The sequence below is a fragment of the Canis lupus genome, chromosome 14 (genome assembly GCF_048164855.1).
Source record: "Canis lupus baileyi chromosome 14, mCanLup2.hap1, whole genome shotgun sequence".
NCBI classification, from domain to species: domain Eukaryota; kingdom Metazoa; phylum Chordata; class Mammalia; order Carnivora; family Canidae; genus Canis; species Canis lupus.
Window position 1 is genome coordinate 20,581,941 of NC_132851.1, and position 19,329 is coordinate 20,601,269.

Sequence of the window (19,329 nt, forward strand, 5' to 3'; positions counted from 1 at the left end):
CTCCATGCTCAGTGGAGAGTCTGCTGGATATTCTCTCTCTCCCTCTTCCCTGCCCCGCATGTGCTCACTCACTCTCTCTCTTTTTCTCTTTCTCTCTAAAATCTTTTTTAAAAAGAAAAAAAAGTAAAGTAAAATTAGGCCTTTCTTTAATTCTTACTTTCATAGCAACTCAGTATCCTTATTTTAGTCATAAACTGTCCTGTCATTTTAGAAATTTAAAATATCCCATAAAGAACAGATGTATGGGTACATGGACATATGTCTTAGGGGATAATCATAACATTATTTGTACCATCAATAAAGTAGAAACAGTCTGATATCCACCAAGAGGAGTTAAACAAATCATGAGGCAGCAAAATGGGACACAATGCACCCATTGAAGATTATGTTTTTGAAAAATATATAATGTCATGAAGTAATACTCTTGGTATGTTAAGTGAAAAATAGGTTACAGAAAGATTTGCACGATTCTGATTTTAATGCTACATGCGCATAAAGGTATAGGTGGGTATTTACCCATGTGTTAATATACTTATCTCTAGATCCTGATATTGTAGACAATTTTTTGTTCCTCCTTGGTACTTTCTTTATATAACTTTTTCCAATAAAATGCATGCCTCACTTATATCCTTCTGAAAGGCATTTACCTTAGACATAGCACTATTCATACCATAGGGTTACTGTCTGTTTCAAGATCTTATTGGACTTGGACTAGGAGTATTGGACTCCTAGGGGATAATAGAAGGAGACCAAATAAATATAAAAATAATTATGTATTCAACACTATCATGCAGCCTAAGATGTTAAAGGAGGCCTTAATGAAGGACTCAACATTTGATTTAGGTCAGGCCTTGATGAAAAAGTATATTCTCAAAAAGTATATTCTCAATGAGGTAAATAGGCTGGACAGAGGAGGGATGTTTCTGATATAAGAAAAGGCAAAAGTAAACAAACAAGCAGCAAAATGCTGACTCTTCCCTGAAAGTAACAAATATAGTTCAGTATGCGTAGTTCTTAGGATTTCTAATAGGATGCCAGCAGACCAGGCAGGAATATTAAGTCAGGGGGACGAATCGTCAGAAATTTTATTGTTCAAATTAAGACCCTTTGACAGTGAATGTGGGAATTCTCAATAGGTACCGGGAGACAGCAGGCTTACATTAGGACTGGTCAGGGAAACCGGGACCTATGGCCGCTCTACAAAGGCCCAGATCACCCTGGCCCTTAAATGCCAAGCTGAGATTAGAACCTTACACACAGAATCCTGGAATCTTGGAGTTGGAAGGAAATGTGAGTGCCCATCCAGCCTGGCCACTTCTCTTCCTGCCTCTCCAACTTTTCCAAGAATAGTTACCAAGTGTTTTTGTTCAAATATCTCTATGACAAAATGCTCATTGCCTTGAAAGAGTTCTGTTAGAAAATTCCTCCTTGTACTGAGCTGAAATTTATCTCCCTGTTTCTCCCACCCATTTGGCCCAGCTCTGCCATCTCAGAGAAATGAGTGCAATGCCAATCTCACTTCTACATGAGAGTGAAGGATGTAAAGATAGACATCATAGTCCTCTCGATCTTCCGCTTGGTAGGCAGATGTCCTGCAGCCACCCTTCCCAACACATTCCTGCAGTTCACTATTTGCTTTATATCTCCTAGTTAGCTTTTGAATTGTTCCACTCTTGTCCTCTTCCCCTTACCATGGGGGTAGGGGCCACCATCCTCACTTGCTTACATTGCCACAACACCTCCCTCTCATTAACCATCCCTCCAATCCATTGTCCATTCTGCAGCTAGAATGATCTTTCCAAAACACAAAACTGATGGGGACCCTGCCCTCCTCATAGCCTTAATGATTCCCTGTTCTCCTAAGGATCAATTACAGCTCCACTACATGAAGGTCTAGCCCCTATCACCACTCAATCTCATCTCTCTCATTCCCTTATCCCCCTGCAACACCTATTTCAGTCCCTTGAAGGGACCTCTTGCTCTCTGCCTACTGAAGGTCCAACCTATGGTTGGAACTCACTTCACTTTACCACTTTGACCTTGAGAATCTTTGCCCAGCCTTTGGGTCTCACTTTAAACTTGATTTCCTCTAAAAAGGCTACCCTGGTCCTGCTAAATCTGGATTAAATATGCCTTGTAAGGTGGTTCCACAGAGACCTAAATTTCCCCTATTAAAGCAAGTTTAACATTGAATTTAAATTATCTGCTTATTCTTCTAGTACCTTTGGTATACTGTGAACTCCATGAAAGCAAGTCTGTCTCTTTTAGCCCCATTATCTTCAGCATCTGGTACAATGATTGGTATATAACATATGCTAATGTATTCATGGATTCATATGTATCAACCAGAACTAAATACAATTATTCTGATATAGTCTGCACAACACAGAGGAGAATGACTGTCACCTTTCATTTTCTCTATTCTATACCTTTTTAAATAAAACCTAACATTCTTTAAATTTCATTTAAATTCAATTTGCTAACATATAGTATAACACCCAGTGTTCATCACATCATGTGCCTTCCTTAGTGCCCATCACCCAGTTACCCCATCCCCCACCAACCTCCCCTTCTGCAACCTTTTGTTTGTTTCCCAGAGTTGAGTCTCTCATGGTTTGTCTTCCTCTCTAATTTTTTACCACTCAGTTTCCCCTCCTTCCCTTATGTCCTTTTCAGTATTTCTTATATTCCACATATGAGTGAAACCATATGCTAATTGTCTTTCTCTGATTGACTTACTTCATTCAGATAACACCCTCCTATTCCATAGACGTCCATGTAAATGCTAGGTATTTCATCCTTTCTGATGGCTGAGTAATATTCCATTGTGTGTGTATATATATATATATATATATATATATATATATATATATACCACATCTTCTTTATCCATTCATCTGTCAAAGGACATCGTGGCTCCTTCCACAGTTTGGCTATTGTGGACATTGCTGCTATGAATATTGGAGTACAGGTGTCCTGTCGTTTCACTACATTTGTATCTTTTGAGGTAAATACCCAGTAGCCCAATTGCTGGGTCATAGTGTAGCTCTATTTTTAACTTCTTGAGGAACTTCCACAGTTTTCCAGAGCAACTGCACCAGCTTGCATTCCCACCAACAGTGTAAGATGTAAAACCTAACATTTTAGAGAAAACTTCTCACTATTGATTTTATTGTCAGTTTAAACTCCTAAACCTCCACTATATGAAGCCATGGCTTTTATCTTAAACTTTCTCTCTCTGTCACTTCCTGCCCCCTGCCCCTCTAACCCTCCTCTCTTCCCCGCTCTCTCTTCCTCTTCCTCTCTCTACCTCTTACTCTTCCACCCCTTTCTTGCTCTTCTCTCTCTTGCACAGATACACCCAATGATTTGCAATTGACTGTTATGATCCATGCACAACACATTTTATATCTATTTCTGCATACTTCCCCACAACATAGAAAGCCAAAATAGACTACGACTGATTGATAGCTTTTGGACTCTTAACCCTTATGCTTTTTTCTAAGCAAATGCGATCAATGTGTTATGCCTTCGTAGATATCACTGATATTGAATAAAAGAGGGATAAGGACAGAGCCCACAGCATACCACTAAAGACATCCACCCATTAGTCCAATAGCCTTTAACAAATGCATTCAACCAGGTATTAATTTAGCTCACATGCATCCTTCTAATCCAGAAGAAGATTGTAAGATCTGGGCCCTTCCTGAAATCAAGGTTTTGAATTGGTTGATCATAATTAGGTATACCATATTCCAGGTGCTTTACTTTAGTTAAAATTCCTGACACCTATTATCCCTTTTCAATACCTAATACAACTATGACTCAGAAAGAAAGTCACACAACTAGCAAGTGCCGGAGCAGGAATGTGAGCCCACGTCCTGTGACTTCACATTCAATACCACACATTACACTGGGATTCTCTCAAAAGAGAAAATATGCTTAATTAGATGTATGCTGGCTCCTACTAATCACCACCTACCCTCCCAAATATCTGTGGAATGAATTAATCCTTTGACTAGAGACTTTTTTTTTTTTTTTTTTTTTTTTTTTTTTTTTTTTTTACCTTTGACTAGAGATTCTTAACCTGAGTTCATGTCAACTGAAAGGAATCTAAGACTGGACTTGTATGAACCTCCTAAAAGCTTACAGAAAGTGTCCTGTGCTGTATATTGTCCATTTTTGCTGAGAAGAGTAATGTTCATCCAAATCTCAAAAGAACCATGGCCCCAAACAAGAACAACTTGAGTTTCAATAGCTCTCTATAGAATTTAATCATCACTCAACCTCTGTCTAGAATTTTGGATGCACATATTTCTCTCTTTGGAAAACCAAAGCTGCATTTTCTCCTCTCTAGTCTCCCCAAGCCCCTACCACCCTCAAGTCACCCTTAAAGATCTCATCCATTGGGCCCTTCTGAGGCCTTGCAGACTTCCTCTGGTTTCGGAAGATACCAGCTTGTATCTTTGGTAGCAGCCTATCAAAAGGCTCTCCTAGAAGCCCATCTATCTTGGCCTTCAGGACCTTCTTTCCATGGCAGGTTCCTGCTGAAAGGATTCCTTCACCTTCACAAAGCCAAAGCAAAACTGGTCTGGAACAAGGTTAGGATACATGCAGGTAGCAATCAGAGAAACTCATTAGTTGAGACGTGGATTGGAGAGAGAGCTAGTAGAACTGGAGACGTGGGGGATTATCTCAAATACTCAGAAAGTCTAAACCCTTCCTTTGTTAAAAAGGTGAAGACTATGCCTTTTCCTGATAATCATGGGTGAACTTCGCTCTTCACCCTTTACCATCCTGTATTTATAGATTGTATCTCTATCACCCTATTCAATGCCTGAACATAATAGTCACTGACAAGAACTTCACAAGAATTCACACTCATTCACTGAGCATCCCAGTTGGGGCCAGGTTATAGGCTCTCAGGATGCTAAGAAAAAGGGCTGATCCCTGCCCTAGAGCACTTTACGGGCCAGGAGGAGACAGACGAAAAAAAATAGATGTGTGCAAGAAGGAATGGTAAATGCTCTAACAGAAGGAATAAAGTAAGCTCTGGAAGAATATGGGAGGGCCACCTAACCCATTCCGGAAGATGGGGAGCAGATGGTCTGGGTAGTTTCCAAGAGAAAGTAGCTCTCGGCTGAGTCTCTGAGGAAAAATATAGACACAGACCCAAGAGAAGGACAAGGAGGAAAGTCATGTTTCGTAAATAGTTTAATATGCCTAAATTTGCAAACAATGTGCATAAAATGTGGAGAGGAAGTGCAGGATAAGAGATGAGATTGCAGGGGAGGGTAAAAGGCAAGTCGTGGAGGACCTGTGCACACCAACTCAACAGGGAAAAATAGGACTGTACTGAAGACTTTTCCAAAAAGATCTGTATGATGATATTTGCATTTTAGAGAGATCATTGGACATGGTACGGTGACCAGATAGAGGGTGTGGGATGGGTAGTCCTGGCCTACCAGTGGGAAATTTTGACTACAATGGAATTTGGGGTGTTACAGGTTTTGACTAAAACAGTGGCAAGTCAGATGGAGAGGCAGGGATGTGTGTGAATTGTATGAAGTGGGTAAAAGAGAGACTCGGTGCAGGTAGAGACCTGGTGACCCACCAGGTGTGAATGAAAGAGAGGAAGCCACTTAGGATGAGTCTGCTGTGTCTGGCTTGGATGGTGGGCATGCCATTTGAGTAGCAGCGAATGGAAGAGGAGGACCGGGCCTAGGAGAAGGAGGGAGAAGACAAATTTTGTTTTGAACATGATGGTTTTAAGGTGCTCCCCGGGACATCAAAGTGGAGATGTCCCTTACAAAAGGTTGGTATTTAGGAGAAAGACCAGGATAAGTCATAGAGTTGCATGTGATGGTGGCAGCCATGGGAGTGGATGACATTTCCTTGGAAATGGGACGAAAAGGAAAGAGGATCAAGGAACGGAGGGATGTGCCCACACTGCTGCTGAAAAGGGAAGACCTTTAGAGGCATGAAATGGGCACCAAGGATGCCAGAGGGAGTCCAGGAGAGAGTCATGAGATAGAGAGCGGGTGGGAGAGGGGACCACCAACGTGCTGGAACTGAGGCAGAGAAGCCAGGAGAAAGCTGAACTCGCTCTACGGTTCAGAGAGGTGTTTGGGGGCCCTGACCAAGCTTTGGCTTTCGGAAGCGCAGGGTAGCTGCCAGCTGAAGGGGTGGGACGCGGTACCTGGGTAGCGAGGGAGTGCAGACCGCCGGCGACACCCACCTCTTTCCAGAAGTTTGGTGGGGGAAGAGCAGAAGCGCAATTAACATCTAATGAACTCAAGTGCGGAGCGCCTCGTCTCTCCTCTGTGGAGCCGAGGGTGCGATAAACACACACACACGGATACCACCACCGGCTTCTCTCTCCGTCCCGCTGAGCGCTAGAAAGGCTTTTGTTTTCATTCCCTTTATCAGTGAGAAATGGCTCTGGGCTTAACCTGTTAAAATGAAACCAGAGCGTGGCAGCGCGGCAATGGAAACCCTTTGACCCACCGCCTGCCCCTTCCGATCCTCCCCACCTGCTCTGCTTGCCCTGGGACATTTCCAAGTCCGGATCCAAAGCACCCCCTGCTCCGCTGAGACCCCAGGCTCCCTCGAACCCTCATCCAAAATTAGCCAGATCCGTTTGAAAGACTTGTTCAAATAGTGCAGTACAAAGGGCCCAAGGACTGGCTGCCCCGGCTGCGTGCACGCCAATCAAATCTTTCCCTAGTGGAGCCCGGGAGGGGCCCCGGCCCTCTGCGGCACGGCAGTAGGATCCCAGAGAACGTGACTGACACCGAGGGCTTCGAAAATCCCCATCCTTCCTGCAAAGCCCTTGGGCAGCAGGTAATAAGCACCCCGCGGAGCCTGCGGCGCGGCCCTGGAGGAGACCAGTCGCAGCCCCCTGGGCCTGGCTGTGCCCAGCGCGGGGCGGAGCAGGGGTGGGGGTGGGTGGGGGTGGGTGGGTGCGGCGGCGGGTAGGGCTCCCACTTGGCACGGGTTCGAGCCTTGGGTGAACCGAGATCCGTCCGCGCTCCCTCCCCGCGCGTTCCCCCGGCTCGTTTTGCAGAAAGGAGAGACGCAGTATTCACAAACCCAAACATTCCCTGGCAAGGAGACCTCGCAACGAGCTAAGCTCTGCAGCCTGCGCGCCTGGAAATCGCTCCAGCCGAGTGCACGGGAACGCAGCCCAACGGGGACCTCTTTCCGGCAGATCCGGATCGGGCTCGGGAGCCCCAGGACGGAGGCGGGGGAGGGAGAGGCGCCTACCGTACCCGATCGGCGCGGCGGGTCATGCTGCGGGCGTCTGGGCGCTGCGGGCGCGGCCTCTGCGGCGGGGCCGGCGGACCTGTGAGCTCTGCCCCGGGACGGCCGCCCCGGGCTGCTCTTGTTTGCACTGGGCCGTTTGCTTTTGGGATTTCTCCAATGCAGATGTAGTCAGGGGGCCGCTGTCCCGGGGGACAATGATTCCATTGGAAGCTGGCCTTTGACAAGACTCACACATGACCTTTGACTAAAATGGCTTTGGGGAAGGAAAAGTGTCCGCGGGCTGAAGACGGGGGGCACCCGGGGCAGCCGTCCGCACTCCCACCCCCAGCCGTGCCAAGTTAATTTTTCATCCCGTAACCTTTCAAGGAGAGTCTCCACGAGGTTTGATTTGCGATTCTCCTTCCTTTTCCTTCCTTCCTTCCTTCCTTCCTTCCTTCCTTCCTTCCTTCCTTCCTTCCTTCCCTCCGCCTCCCTCCCTGCCCTAGGAGTCCTCCCCTGCTTCTTCCAAAAGGGTTTTGCTGCGCGAGTTTTCCCGCTGCGCTGCTGCTGCTGCTGCTGCTGCTGCTGCTGCTGGGCAGCGTCTACGGTGGAAGTTGCTCTGACTTTCCCGGGAATATCACCACCATGTTCCCCCCTCCTGGAGGGCAGGCGACCGCGCACAGGGCGCTTTTCACAACCGTGCTGTCATCTGGCCTCTCAGACAATGCAGGGGAGGCTCCCCTGTTCCTGCCATTTTTACCCCGAAAGAAAGAGAAGCTCCAGGGAAAGAGGGTATTGGCCCCATCACCCAACCAGAAAATGAAACCCAGGTCCTCCAAATTGGCATCCTGTCCACTTGCACAAAGCACGCACCTCCCTGCTGGGTGGCCCACAACTCGAAGTCGATTACAACACAGAAACACACTGCCACGCGTAATTACAACATACAGTATGAAGTAGCAGTGGCTACAGCTATTTTAATTTTTCAATTACGAAAGTGTTAGGTATTGTTCTAATAGAATAGCTGTTTTGGTTTGTGATACCCACAGAAGTCTCAAATTTATTGAGTACTTTTTAAACATTGACTATATTTTTCCTTTAGAGCGGCTGCTAAAAGGAGGCTACGGGAAGCAGCCTGGCCACTTCGAGGTATGGGTGCAAACTCCAGGGTGTCCTTAGGGTGCTACAAGAGTCCATCACTAGTGATGATCAGAGCTTGTCCCCCCCCCCCTTTTCCGGGTCCTTCCAGATGATGAAAGGGGATGAGGGTGTGGGATTTGGAGGAAAGCCCTGGACAAGGAATCAGTATCCCACAATTTTATTGTGTGCGGAGAAGAGCTATGATGGTCTACAGAGAGGCCCTGGAGCCACCTGGTGTGTCAGGTGGTATTGTCTGCATTTTTTTCTCAGCTTAGGAAAGGGGGAAGGGGGGTGATACTCACACTCATTTTGGAAGGACGGTAAGAAGTCAGCCAGGAGGAGAAGAGGGGGAAGGTCCTCACTTGAGCCAGACACCACCACCTACAAAAGCTGTCCCAGTGCTTCAGGCAACTGAAAATAATACCTGCAGGCAGACGCACCGGGTGTGGGAGGCCGAGTCTTGAGAGGAGGGTGTGGGTTTGGACTCTGCCCAGCCTCCTGTATCACTCTGCGGAGTCTGGACCTCATCCTGCAGTGCCAAATGAATGGGTTAATACAGCCAGCCTGCGTTATCAGCTTATCTGGAAAGGATGCAGGAGTCATATATTGTTCTACAAGAAAAAAAATATGTATCAACCTAACTTGGAAGTTATAGGCATTAGCCTCATCGGACACCTGCTGTTTCTTCTTCCTGGCTACGAAAACAGGAGCAATCTATTTAACCTCACTGTGCCTCAGTGTTCTCATCAGTAAAATGGGGGTTATGCTTTCTGCTATAAGGATGAAGTGAAATTATGTAGGTAAAACTCTCCACTTTTCTTCCAATATACAGTAGCACTCGATAAATGTAGCTCTTGCTATATTTTGTAGTACTTTGATGTGCACAGAGCCTACCATGGAGAAAATAAGGGGAAAACAAGGAGCTCTGTCCCTTCCTGTTCCCTCATTCCCTTCTGGCCACCACATTTTGGGCCTTTGACTCATGAAGGTTTGTCCTTTGTACCCTCCCCTGGTTATCTTTCAGCTCTTCGACATGACTTCCTTAATGGCCCAGTCTAGACTCTGATATCAGTTTCAATCTTTCTCTCCCTCTGAACCCTAAGTGTGTTCATTTCCTTGTCCGGAACCACTGTCGTACCCATCTATCTGCAAACCCCTGAGATGTAGTTGTCCGCTAGCACCACACGTCACCACACAGCCATGTCCACTGGTACCGCCATTGAGGTGTGGTCTGCAGCCTCGGCTGGGCGCCCACACCCACACTTGGGATCTTTCCAAATGTCCCTGATCATCCCACCTCTCCAGTAACAGAGTCACTCTTCCCACCTCCTCAGAACTCTGAACTCACTCCCACCTGGCTCCCTCTGAGCAAACAACCTCCCCCTGCCCCCCAAAAGTGCTGTCTCCCCCAATACTTCCTGTCTCTGAACTAGAAAATGTATTTCCTGCCCCAGCTCCTTCCCTCCCACCTCAGAGGTGCCCCTCCTTCTGTGTACTTTGGAATCCCCCTCTTCCCATTTCCTCTGGAACATTCTTTGATCAACCATCACCCTATCTTTCAGTTTCTTCTCTACTGATTTCATTAGTTCATGCATTCAGTAAACATTTATAAAACAACGATTACATGCAGTCAGCACCTTTGAATACTGGGCATAAATGGATAAATAAAACACCATAACCTATAAACACATTCAAGTCTCTTCCATACAATGAACTCTTTTTTTTCCTAATGTGGTTTGAATACGTGCCTGTTCCTTATAACAACAACCACAATGAACACACACACACAAACACACACATCCACTGCCTGGAACATACTTCTCATGAATCTTGTAAGGTCATTTTTTTTCCTTTAGAACCCAGCTTAAGGTCACCTCAAAGAAATCATCCTTGACCAATCTAAGGAACCAGCCTCTCCCTCATTGCTGTTAATCTTTATTTACTTCTTTTCGTTTATTTCACACTGTAATGAGGGTCTCCTCTGTTTGCCTTTTTTCTGTTTGTCCCACTAGTCTGAACCTTTATGAGATCTGGGACTCTTATTCACTGCTGTATTCCCAGTCACCAAGGTGTACCTATTAGGCCCTCAGAAATCATTTGTTGACTGTAAACTCCTAAGCGCCATGACCAACTTTGCTGTAATCTTTTTTTTTTTCATCTCCATTATACAGCCTACTGGTTTCTGATGCTGACTGCAAATAGAATTCAGCTTTGAAAAATTCTGATGCCCAAAGCACCCTAAGACCAGTCAGTCTTGGGCTGTGACCTCTCAATTTTTGTAAGCTTTCCAGGCAATTCTAAAAGCCCACCTTAAGACCACTGACCTAACCTCTGTCTTACACATAGGAGATACTCAATAAAGAAATGAATGGATGAATGAATGATTCAAGGAATGGAGTCACACATAGCTCCCTTGTCTTACAATCCTCTTCTCTTGGGTCTTTCCACACAATGGTCTATTATCTAGGCATACAAACCACCACACACTCACCTGTGCTGTCATTTCTCCAAGCTTTCACATGCTGCTGTTTCTTTCACATACTGCTATTTCTACCTAGGACACCCATACACCGTCTTGGCTACCTGCTGCTGGTCTTTCTGGTAAGGTTTGAGCTTAGGCTTAATACCACCTCCTCTCCCAGGTCATCCCAAGGTCCTCGCAGAGCTCTGGGCCTCTTCTCTCCTTGCATGTATCCTATGAGAGAAGGCATACTGCTGCCTGTGGTTGTGTTAGGACTCTTCTTGTAGGAGGTTGGGAAGCTGGGGAGACGCCTTGTCTCCTTGTCTCCTCAATGGCCTAGGTCAGACTCTAGCTTTGCCATGCATTAGCTGTAACTCTTCATTCTCTATCTCCTTATCTCTAAAAAGAGAATAAAAAAAAAACCCCAATTCTTGTCTTAAAAGCACCACATCATAGTATTGTCCTAAGAATGAATGAGGGGATGCATATTAAGTGTATATCAAGTCACTGCACTTGAGACATTATCACTGCCTGGTAAATATTCATGCTATTGTAGCTCTTGAGGTTTGGCCATAGCTGTTTATATATTGTTCTTCTAAGCAAAATTGCATGTGGAGAGAGGGTTCTGGTGCTTTAAAAAATAATGCAAGCTACTATTTTAGGAAAATGTCATACACCACGCACATACCCACTGCCAGATGGTCATCTGTGTGGTGCTTGATGAGAGTAGGGGACAATGGCCAAAGTTTAGCTTCAGATGAAGAGGAATTATTAGTGGAAAGTGGGGGAGATAGTGGGTTAGGTCCATTCCTGGCATAAGAAGCTAACAGAAATAACCTTGTTCTTCCCACCAAATGTTTGTTTCACTAGCAAGGGGGGGGGGTCATAGGCATAAGGGGGGTCCATTCCTGGCATAAGAAGCTAACAGAAATAATCTCATTCTTCCCACCAAATGTTAGTTTCACTAGCAAGTGGGGGGTCATAGGCTCCATGGGCCTGAGGGACCAAACTCTGCAGCCACTTATTTCTTTTCCTTCTACCGTTTTTACATACAGACCTGCTTGTGGCACCTTCTGCCAGGCCCTCCTATGGTGTCTCTTCAGGACATCTCAAATCAGCACTTGATGGCTGACCCTTGGTAGCCAATCTCGTGATCAGACACAATCATCAGTAGCAAGTAGCGACAACCTGTACCATTTTCCTACCAACTGGTCTCACACTTATCCTTCCAGCTCGAGGGCAGTTGTCCTTTTGTGTGAAGCATCAAGTGTCTTGGTAGACCCTTATCTGACTTTCACTGCTCTGAATGGTCTTTCCTGCACATCTGGCCAGCCTCTGTTCAGATTCTACACAACTGTCTCTCTTTCTTTCCTTCCTCCCCTCTGTGATCTCACAGTCCCCTGTGATTCCTGTGGGATAGGGGTCAGATAGTGTCTGGTTATCACCTGTGTAGATGACCATGAACAACGAAAACACAAGGATATTTTTTTATTTATCTTTGTGTGTCCCATTCACAGCCCTGGGCCAAGCACACACTGGACATTCCTCTAATTTTAAAGATATATATTGAGAGCCTACTGGGTACTGATACTTCAAAATGCAAACACTAATAGAAGCATGGGATTTTAACTCTGAAAGGAATTTTAAGACCAGGAAATGAGGCCTGGAAAAGGTCATGTCTTATCAAGTGTCCTGGTGCCTAAGTAGGAAAACCATTGGGGATAGAATTCAAATTGCCTGATACCTTGCTCTTTTATGATAGTTCCCCACCACTTTGGTTGCAATAACAGATTTTTAATGTGTTTAGAAAACTAGAGAAATATAAATGATAATTTTGTTCATGTAATGGTTTTTTTTTAACTCAAGGACTATCCCTCCAAGCACCCCTGGTTGGTGACTGAGGATGTCAACATAGACCAACCAAAATCTGCAATAGAGCTAATGCCACTACTGCCTGAGTCTCTGTACTTCTCACACCCCCGCCCTGCTGGCTCACATCTCACCCACGCCAGGCCAACCAAGGGCCTGTAAAAATTTAACTTGATGTGATTGCACAACCGTGAAAGCCCAAGTTGCTTTTTGAGGTAATGAATGAGATTCTTTAATTGCCTCGTGAAAATGTTTCCAGTGGGAGGAAATACAGAACAAGTTGTCACAAACATAAATGTCCCTGTCAGGCTCTGGCAAAGTTATTATACTATTAAAATATGTAGGGGGCACTGATTTGGGGCCAGCTTGGGAGACAAACAGAATCTTGTTCTATTTCTCTTCCTACCCCTTTGTTGAACTTTTATTATCGAGAATCCTTTTGGAGGTGATGGATAGGTTTATTACTTTCACTGGTGTGTGCATATACCCAAACTCACTGAAACACATACATTAGATATGCACAGGTGTTTTATATAAGTTATAAACTGATATAAACTCAATAGAGTTTTTTTAAAGAACCTTTCTAATAATCATCACCACATCTACTTCTAACTTCAGCTCTATAATCCCACAATACTAGCATCTCAAAATTCCCCTCTCTCTTCCTTTGGGCCCTTTGCCTATGTTTTCCTCCACTTGAACTTCTATTCATTCTTCTTTTAATCTAGATAAGTCACATTTTCTTTCTGGTTTCCACTTAAACATCACTTTCCTTGACTCTCCTTGGACTTTGTTAGGTGCTCCTATTATGTGTTATCAAAACATCATGTGTTTTTTCATTACAGAGCACTCATTCTACGGTCTTATAATTGCCTATTTATCTGCCTTTCCTTGAGAGCAGAGACTGTATCATAGTATTCTATAATCACCTTGTCTAGGTAATCAATAGTTATCTGTTGATCAAAGAAGTGAATGAATAAATGGATGGATGCATAAATATGTTTTTAAAAAAACAAAAAAACCTTGAACTCATGTTCCCAATGAACATCACATTTTGACTAGAAGAGTCCAAAACTTTAATACTTACTGTTCTGTATTTATCTTAAACCTATATATTTTTTCTGCCTTCACAGAATTCACTTAAAAGGGTGGATGTCTAGGAATTGGGAACTCATTTCAGTTCATCCAAAACCACAGCTTCCCCATTTCACAGACCTTTGGATGTTTCCAAATGAAAAGATAGTCTTTATATGATGTTTTCACTTAATGGGTCTGCCCATCATCCCCTAACTTGGCACCCAAGGTAACATAGTGGAAAGCCTTGGAAGGCCTTGAAAATATTGGCATTCATCCTGTGGGTGATAGCTCATAAAGTAAATGTTTTAAGCAAGAGAGTGACATATCATATTTATGTTTTGAGTAACTGCTTGAGCAGGGATACGGAAGATGAAGGCCTGGGGGCAGGGAGCAGAGAAACAAAGCGACTAGAACAGTCGAGGCAAAAGATGAAGTCCAGAACCAGAGAAGGGATCATGGCAATGGAGACAATACAAAATTAAGAAATATTTAAGAGAAAAAAATCTCTTGGATTTGATTAATTGTGGTTGTAAGTGAGGGATAAGAATCAAGGATGAATCCAGTGTTTTGAGCTTCAGCGACTTGGTTGCTGCTGGTACCATCACCTGAACTCGGGGCTGTGAAAATAATGAATTCACTTTATGATGTGATCAGTTTAAGTTATGGACTTTCATATGAAATGAAGGTAGAAACCATCTCTGTATACCCACTTTCCCACATGCCTTATCCAGAGTACGTACTCAAACTGTTTCTTGAATTGAAGGTGCAATACATCCTACTTACAGAATTCTCAATTTCTAACTTCAACTGTGTGTTTTGTCAAATTCTAAGCACAGACCCATCTAACTGTACTGCTCTATATTAACATAATATAACATTTATCCATATGACAAGCTAAGAAATTTCAACCCCCTGGAAAGTATGACTAAGAGATTTTACTGCAATAATAATTTTCACTAAGTGGTGGAAGGAGTCAGGAAAGGGGATATTATAGCAACCACAAATAGGTCCAGGGCTACACTTGGCTTGCAATTTCACTACAAATTTCAGAGAAGCCATAAAAGATTCAAGTGAAATCTGGTTGGTTGATTAGAAACATGTGAAGGAACCCCAAACAGGCACGTGTTTCACATTTCCTACTCTGAAGTTGGCCAAGTATTAATCATCGTCCTCCCTGTGTTATTCCAGAAAACAGAATCACTCCAGCTGGCCTTTTGGAAGGACAGGACCTGGGTCAGGAGAACATCCACAAATCTGGGACTTTCACAGAGAAAAAATTAGAAATTAATGCCATTCTGAACTTTTCTCATCTTCTGCAGCCCTGTTCCTTTGGTTACCCTCCACAACCCGGCCCTCAGCCCAGTCCATGTTCACCTCCATATTACCAAAGAAGGGAGACTTTGAGATATAGCCTCTCAATGAGGACACTGTTGCTTCATCCTGAATCCCCCTTCCTCTCCAGAAACAGATTTCCGAATGGAACAGGCACAGACTTTGGAGCCAGTAAGTCACAAATTTGAAACAAAACTCCACCATTTACTTTAGGTGATTTACTTAACCTCTTTGAGCCTCAGATTTCCTCATTTACAAAACAAGGCTAATAATACCTACTTTGAAGGATGAAGACCAAATGAGGTAATTTATGTAAAACACTTACAGGTGTGTGATATTAGCAAACATGTATTTGGAGCCTTCTTGCCCCTTCCTTCTCTATGATGACCTGCCCAAGCATATGTGAAGCCCAAACTGTCCTTGAACACAGACTCCACTCATGGAAGCCTCAAAGGAATGGTTCCAATTTACACAGCAACTGGAGACCTCATCCAGGTGCTCTGTAGAAGACTCAATTTCATCTAGTCCTCCTGGGACTCACAACGCTGGTGAGATGACAGCAGATCTGGCCTCCCATAGATGAAAGTGCTATGAGAGCAAGTAGGACAAGCAAGCTCATTTTGGGTCTGAACAGTCAGGTCAGACCTCAGAGATTAGGCATCATTTGAACTGGGCTTTAATGGAAAAGTAACATTTCCTAGGATAAAATCAGAGATATTTAATACACAAGCCGCAAATGAATAAAGACATTGAGGTCATGATGCACTCAAGAAACAATAACTGGTTAGGTATGGCTAGAGGAGAGGCAAAGGAAAGAGGCTGGGAGATGAGAAGGGCAAGGTCAACTGGGTTTGTTTGGTAAGTGTTTACATGGTGAATGGAGCTTCTGGACTTAAGCCAATAAATAATGTGGGCACATTAAAGAGATATGAAAACTTCTCTTTTGCCTCTTATTATATTTTGTTTTTAGCATTTTTCTATTCTCACTATGAAAACCAAACATACATTTAAAAGTGTTCAAACAGCACAAAAGGATATAATAAAAAATGAATCTGTTTTATCCCACACTACTGCATTTACTCCTTAGCATTAAATCTGTATTCTCTCTCCTTCCATACAAAAACATATAAATACCTTCTCTTTCAGTATAAATACTCTCATAAATTTGCCTGTGAGTGAATACTTAATACACTGCATTGTATGTGCTTCTTTCCTGTTTTGCAATGTATTGTGAAGAATTTTAGGATTCAGCATATGCAATTTCATATCGTTATTTTTTAAAGATTTATTTATTTATTCAGAGAGTGAGCACAAGCAGGGGAGGGGGAGGGGAAGAGGAAGGGGGAGAGAATCTTAAACAGACTCTGTGCTGAGCATGGAACCCGAAGACAGGGTTGACCTTGAGATCACGACCCAAGCCAAAATCAATGTTCAACCAACTGAGCCACCCAGACACCCCTCACCTCATTTTTTTAAATAGCAGTATGGTATGCCACACTTTAGATTGTTGCATATATTTTATTTTATTTAACTAATTCCTAGCTGGTAGATATTTAAACTGGTCCCAATTGTTCATTATTACAAACAAGGCTGCAATCCATCCTCATATCTTTGGAAATAGGTGACAATATTCCTGTAGGGGGAAAAAAAACACTAAAAGCAGAATTACTGGATCAAAAGGTATGTGCTTTTAAAATCTGAGAGCTATTTTCTTTTTTTCTTTTTTTTTTTTTTCTGAGAGCTATTTTCAACTTATCCATTAGAAAAAGTACTTATTTATACTCCTATCACCAGAGTACAACTGTATCTGTTTCCACATATCCTTGACATTACTCTGTTATCAGAGTTTTAAATCTTGGCCACTCGAGTAAGTTAACCTTTTTTAATTTCCTGTTTTGACTTGTAATTCTTTCACTGAGTGAAGATGAGCAACTGCTCACATGTTCATAAACCATTTGTGCTTCTTTCTCTGGGAATGAATTTTTATTTTCCTTGCCAATTCTTCTATTAGTTTGTGGTCTTCTCCTTGCTGATTTATAAGAGCTCTTTATATATTAGGAAAATAGGCAAATTGAACACAATTTTGTTTATGGCTTCTGGGCTCTATCCAGTTCTTAGAAATGTCTCTCCAACTCCAATATTATTTTTAAATCCACCCATGTTTTCTTTCATACTTTTATGACTTCCGCTTTATGTTTACAATTCTGATCAATAAGGAGTTCATTTTGCTACAAGGTAACAGATACGGATTTCATTTTGTTATTCATTCTTTGCATCTTTCTTTTCAAAGATGATTTTGCACCCGTTTAAATGTATTGACAATAGCCACACTTGTTCCTAGTTCCTTTCTCTGAATTATTTTTTCTATTTTTAATGCTTCCTCTGATTTCTAACTTTTACTCCATGGTCTATTTTTATCTCCTTTGATATATCTGCTTTTTTTTTTCTTTTTCTTTCTGAAGAACTGTGTGACAGAAGAGCAAGGTGGTCCACCTGGCACACATATGAAGCCTCACATGTGAAAAGTGTTTTGTGTGTACACGTCTGCTTATATATGTGTGTGTAAATGTTTTGTGTGTAAATATCTGATAAGATTGCCACCTACCATCTCTCCTGTACCCTCTCCTTTGAGAATTCTTGTAAAGATGGCACATGTGCAGAATTCTCTCTTGGCTCTGCTTCTCATGACACTTCTCAAGGCAGAACAGGGACCTGGACACTTTCCTTGGCTACCCACGACCCTACACAATGCTGTTCCAGGCACAACTGGCTCTTCAACAATCTGCTGCCTCTTTTTGGAGATCACAATGGAAAAGTGGATTTACTCTAAGTGTCTTCCCTCAGTTCAATCCAAATGTTACTGTGTTCAGCAATTATTTTTTAGAGCTTGGGGTTGTAAGTATTTTCTAACTTATTTGAAGACTAAAACCTTCTTTTCTTTTTTTTTCAGCTGGTTTTAAAAGACAGAGTTGGGGTAGAAACAGCTCTACTGCCCCGTTTTAGCCAGAATTTCTCCAGTGAAGTTAATTAAGCAGGAGAGAATATATTGACACAAGACTAATGATTTTGACAGGCAGACTAGAGGAGGGAAGAGAAGGGAGGCAGGGAAACCAGTTAGAAAGCTAGCATGGTCATTGAAAATGGAAGAGAGGTAAAGCAAACCTGGACTAGGGTGGCATGGGGAGGAAGAAAAGTCTGGGAAAAATCCTGCAGCTCAGTCAACAGAACTTTGTAGCTGATTAAAATGGAAGATTAGGGTACTTAGTAAAGAAAGGTAACTTGGTAGATAGATGGCTTTGCATTTGCCAAGAGGGGAAATCTAGTAGAGGGAAGAATTCATGCTTTTTCATGTTGAAGTTACTGGGACATTCAGAGGAAGATACAAAGCAGGCTGCTGGAAACATACTACCAAGATTTAGAAAGAGGGCAGTGGGTGTGAATTTAGACATCTCCAAAGATTGAAAGCTGTGGTGTCTGGAGCCATGAAATAGATTAACTTGCCAAGAAAGACAGGCTGAAGTAAGACGATGAAGATAGACACTAGAGAACACCAGTCCTTCGGCAGCTGGTGTAGAAAGCTGCACCAGCCAAGGAAGAATTGTAGGTAGGAAGAAAACAAGAGACAGTGGCATTGTGAAAAACAATGAGAGTGCCGAGAAAGGATATATAGTCAGCAGTATCAGATGTTGAGAAGGGTTATGAGGCAAGCACTAAAAACTGCCCACTGAATTTGGTAATTGGTGAGAGCAATCTGGTGGGCAAGGAAGGCAAGTGAAGGGGAAAATGGTAAACTAAATTAAGTATCTACTACATACCAGGCAATACGCTGGTGTTTTGCATATGTCATTCCAGTTAATCTCCACAAAAATCCTCCAGAAGAGGAAACAGAAGCTAACAAACATTAAGTAACTCTTGCACCATCATGAGGAAGTGGAAGAGGCAGTGAGATTTACATCCAAATCCTGCAGTCAAAGCACTATCCGGTTTCCACTATGTTAACTTTCAAGTCAGAATATAGTATGTTAACAAATGCCTGTAGCCTAAAAAAAAATGCAATGTGTTTCAGATCATAGTTTCCTAGTGATTTCTATTAGAAAATTGTTGCTGGATTCCTTTTACAGATTCTGGCTGTCACGCAAAACATAATCATGGCACTCAGGACCATGTTGGCACAATGCTGGCGTCCTGGGCTCCCTATAAATCAG

At 43.1% G+C, this 19,329-nt stretch overlaps 1 protein-coding gene and 1 long non-coding RNA gene across 10 annotated transcripts in view; one reads left to right on the plus strand and one right to left on the minus strand.

The window, feature by feature from the left end:
- ENPP2 (ectonucleotide pyrophosphatase/phosphodiesterase 2) overlaps positions 1–8,708 on the minus strand; it is a 111,499-nt gene extending 102,791 nt beyond the window's left edge. For 4 of the 8 annotated variants that reach the window (XM_072774327.1, XM_072774324.1, XM_072774326.1 and 1 more), the window contains exons 1-2: positions 6,534–6,571; positions 6,239–6,452 (exon numbers count right to left, since the gene is read on the minus strand). In XM_072774327.1, coding sequence (XP_072630428.1) covers positions 6,239–6,452; positions 6,534–6,556 — 237 coding nt within the window. In that variant the 5' untranslated portion in view covers positions 6,557–6,571. Of the gene's footprint in view, positions 1–6,238; positions 6,453–6,533; positions 6,636–7,092; positions 7,116–7,271; positions 7,432–8,687 lie in introns of those variants that run through there. The other 4 variants (XM_072774325.1, XM_072774331.1, XM_072774330.1 and 1 more) reach the window with 4 other exon arrangements.
- LOC140603764 (uncharacterized) lies at positions 6,687–16,063 on the plus strand. Of its 2 annotated transcripts, XR_012006753.1 has the most exons (3): positions 6,687–6,843; positions 12,713–12,930; positions 14,981–16,063. It is a non-coding gene; the product is annotated as an uncharacterized lncRNA (long non-coding RNA). The 2 variants fall into 2 exon arrangements; XR_012006754.1 differs by lacking the exons at positions 12,713–12,930; positions 14,981–16,063 and adding an exon at positions 7,752–9,112.
- The last annotated feature ends 3,266 nt before the right edge of the window (positions 16,064–19,329 follow it).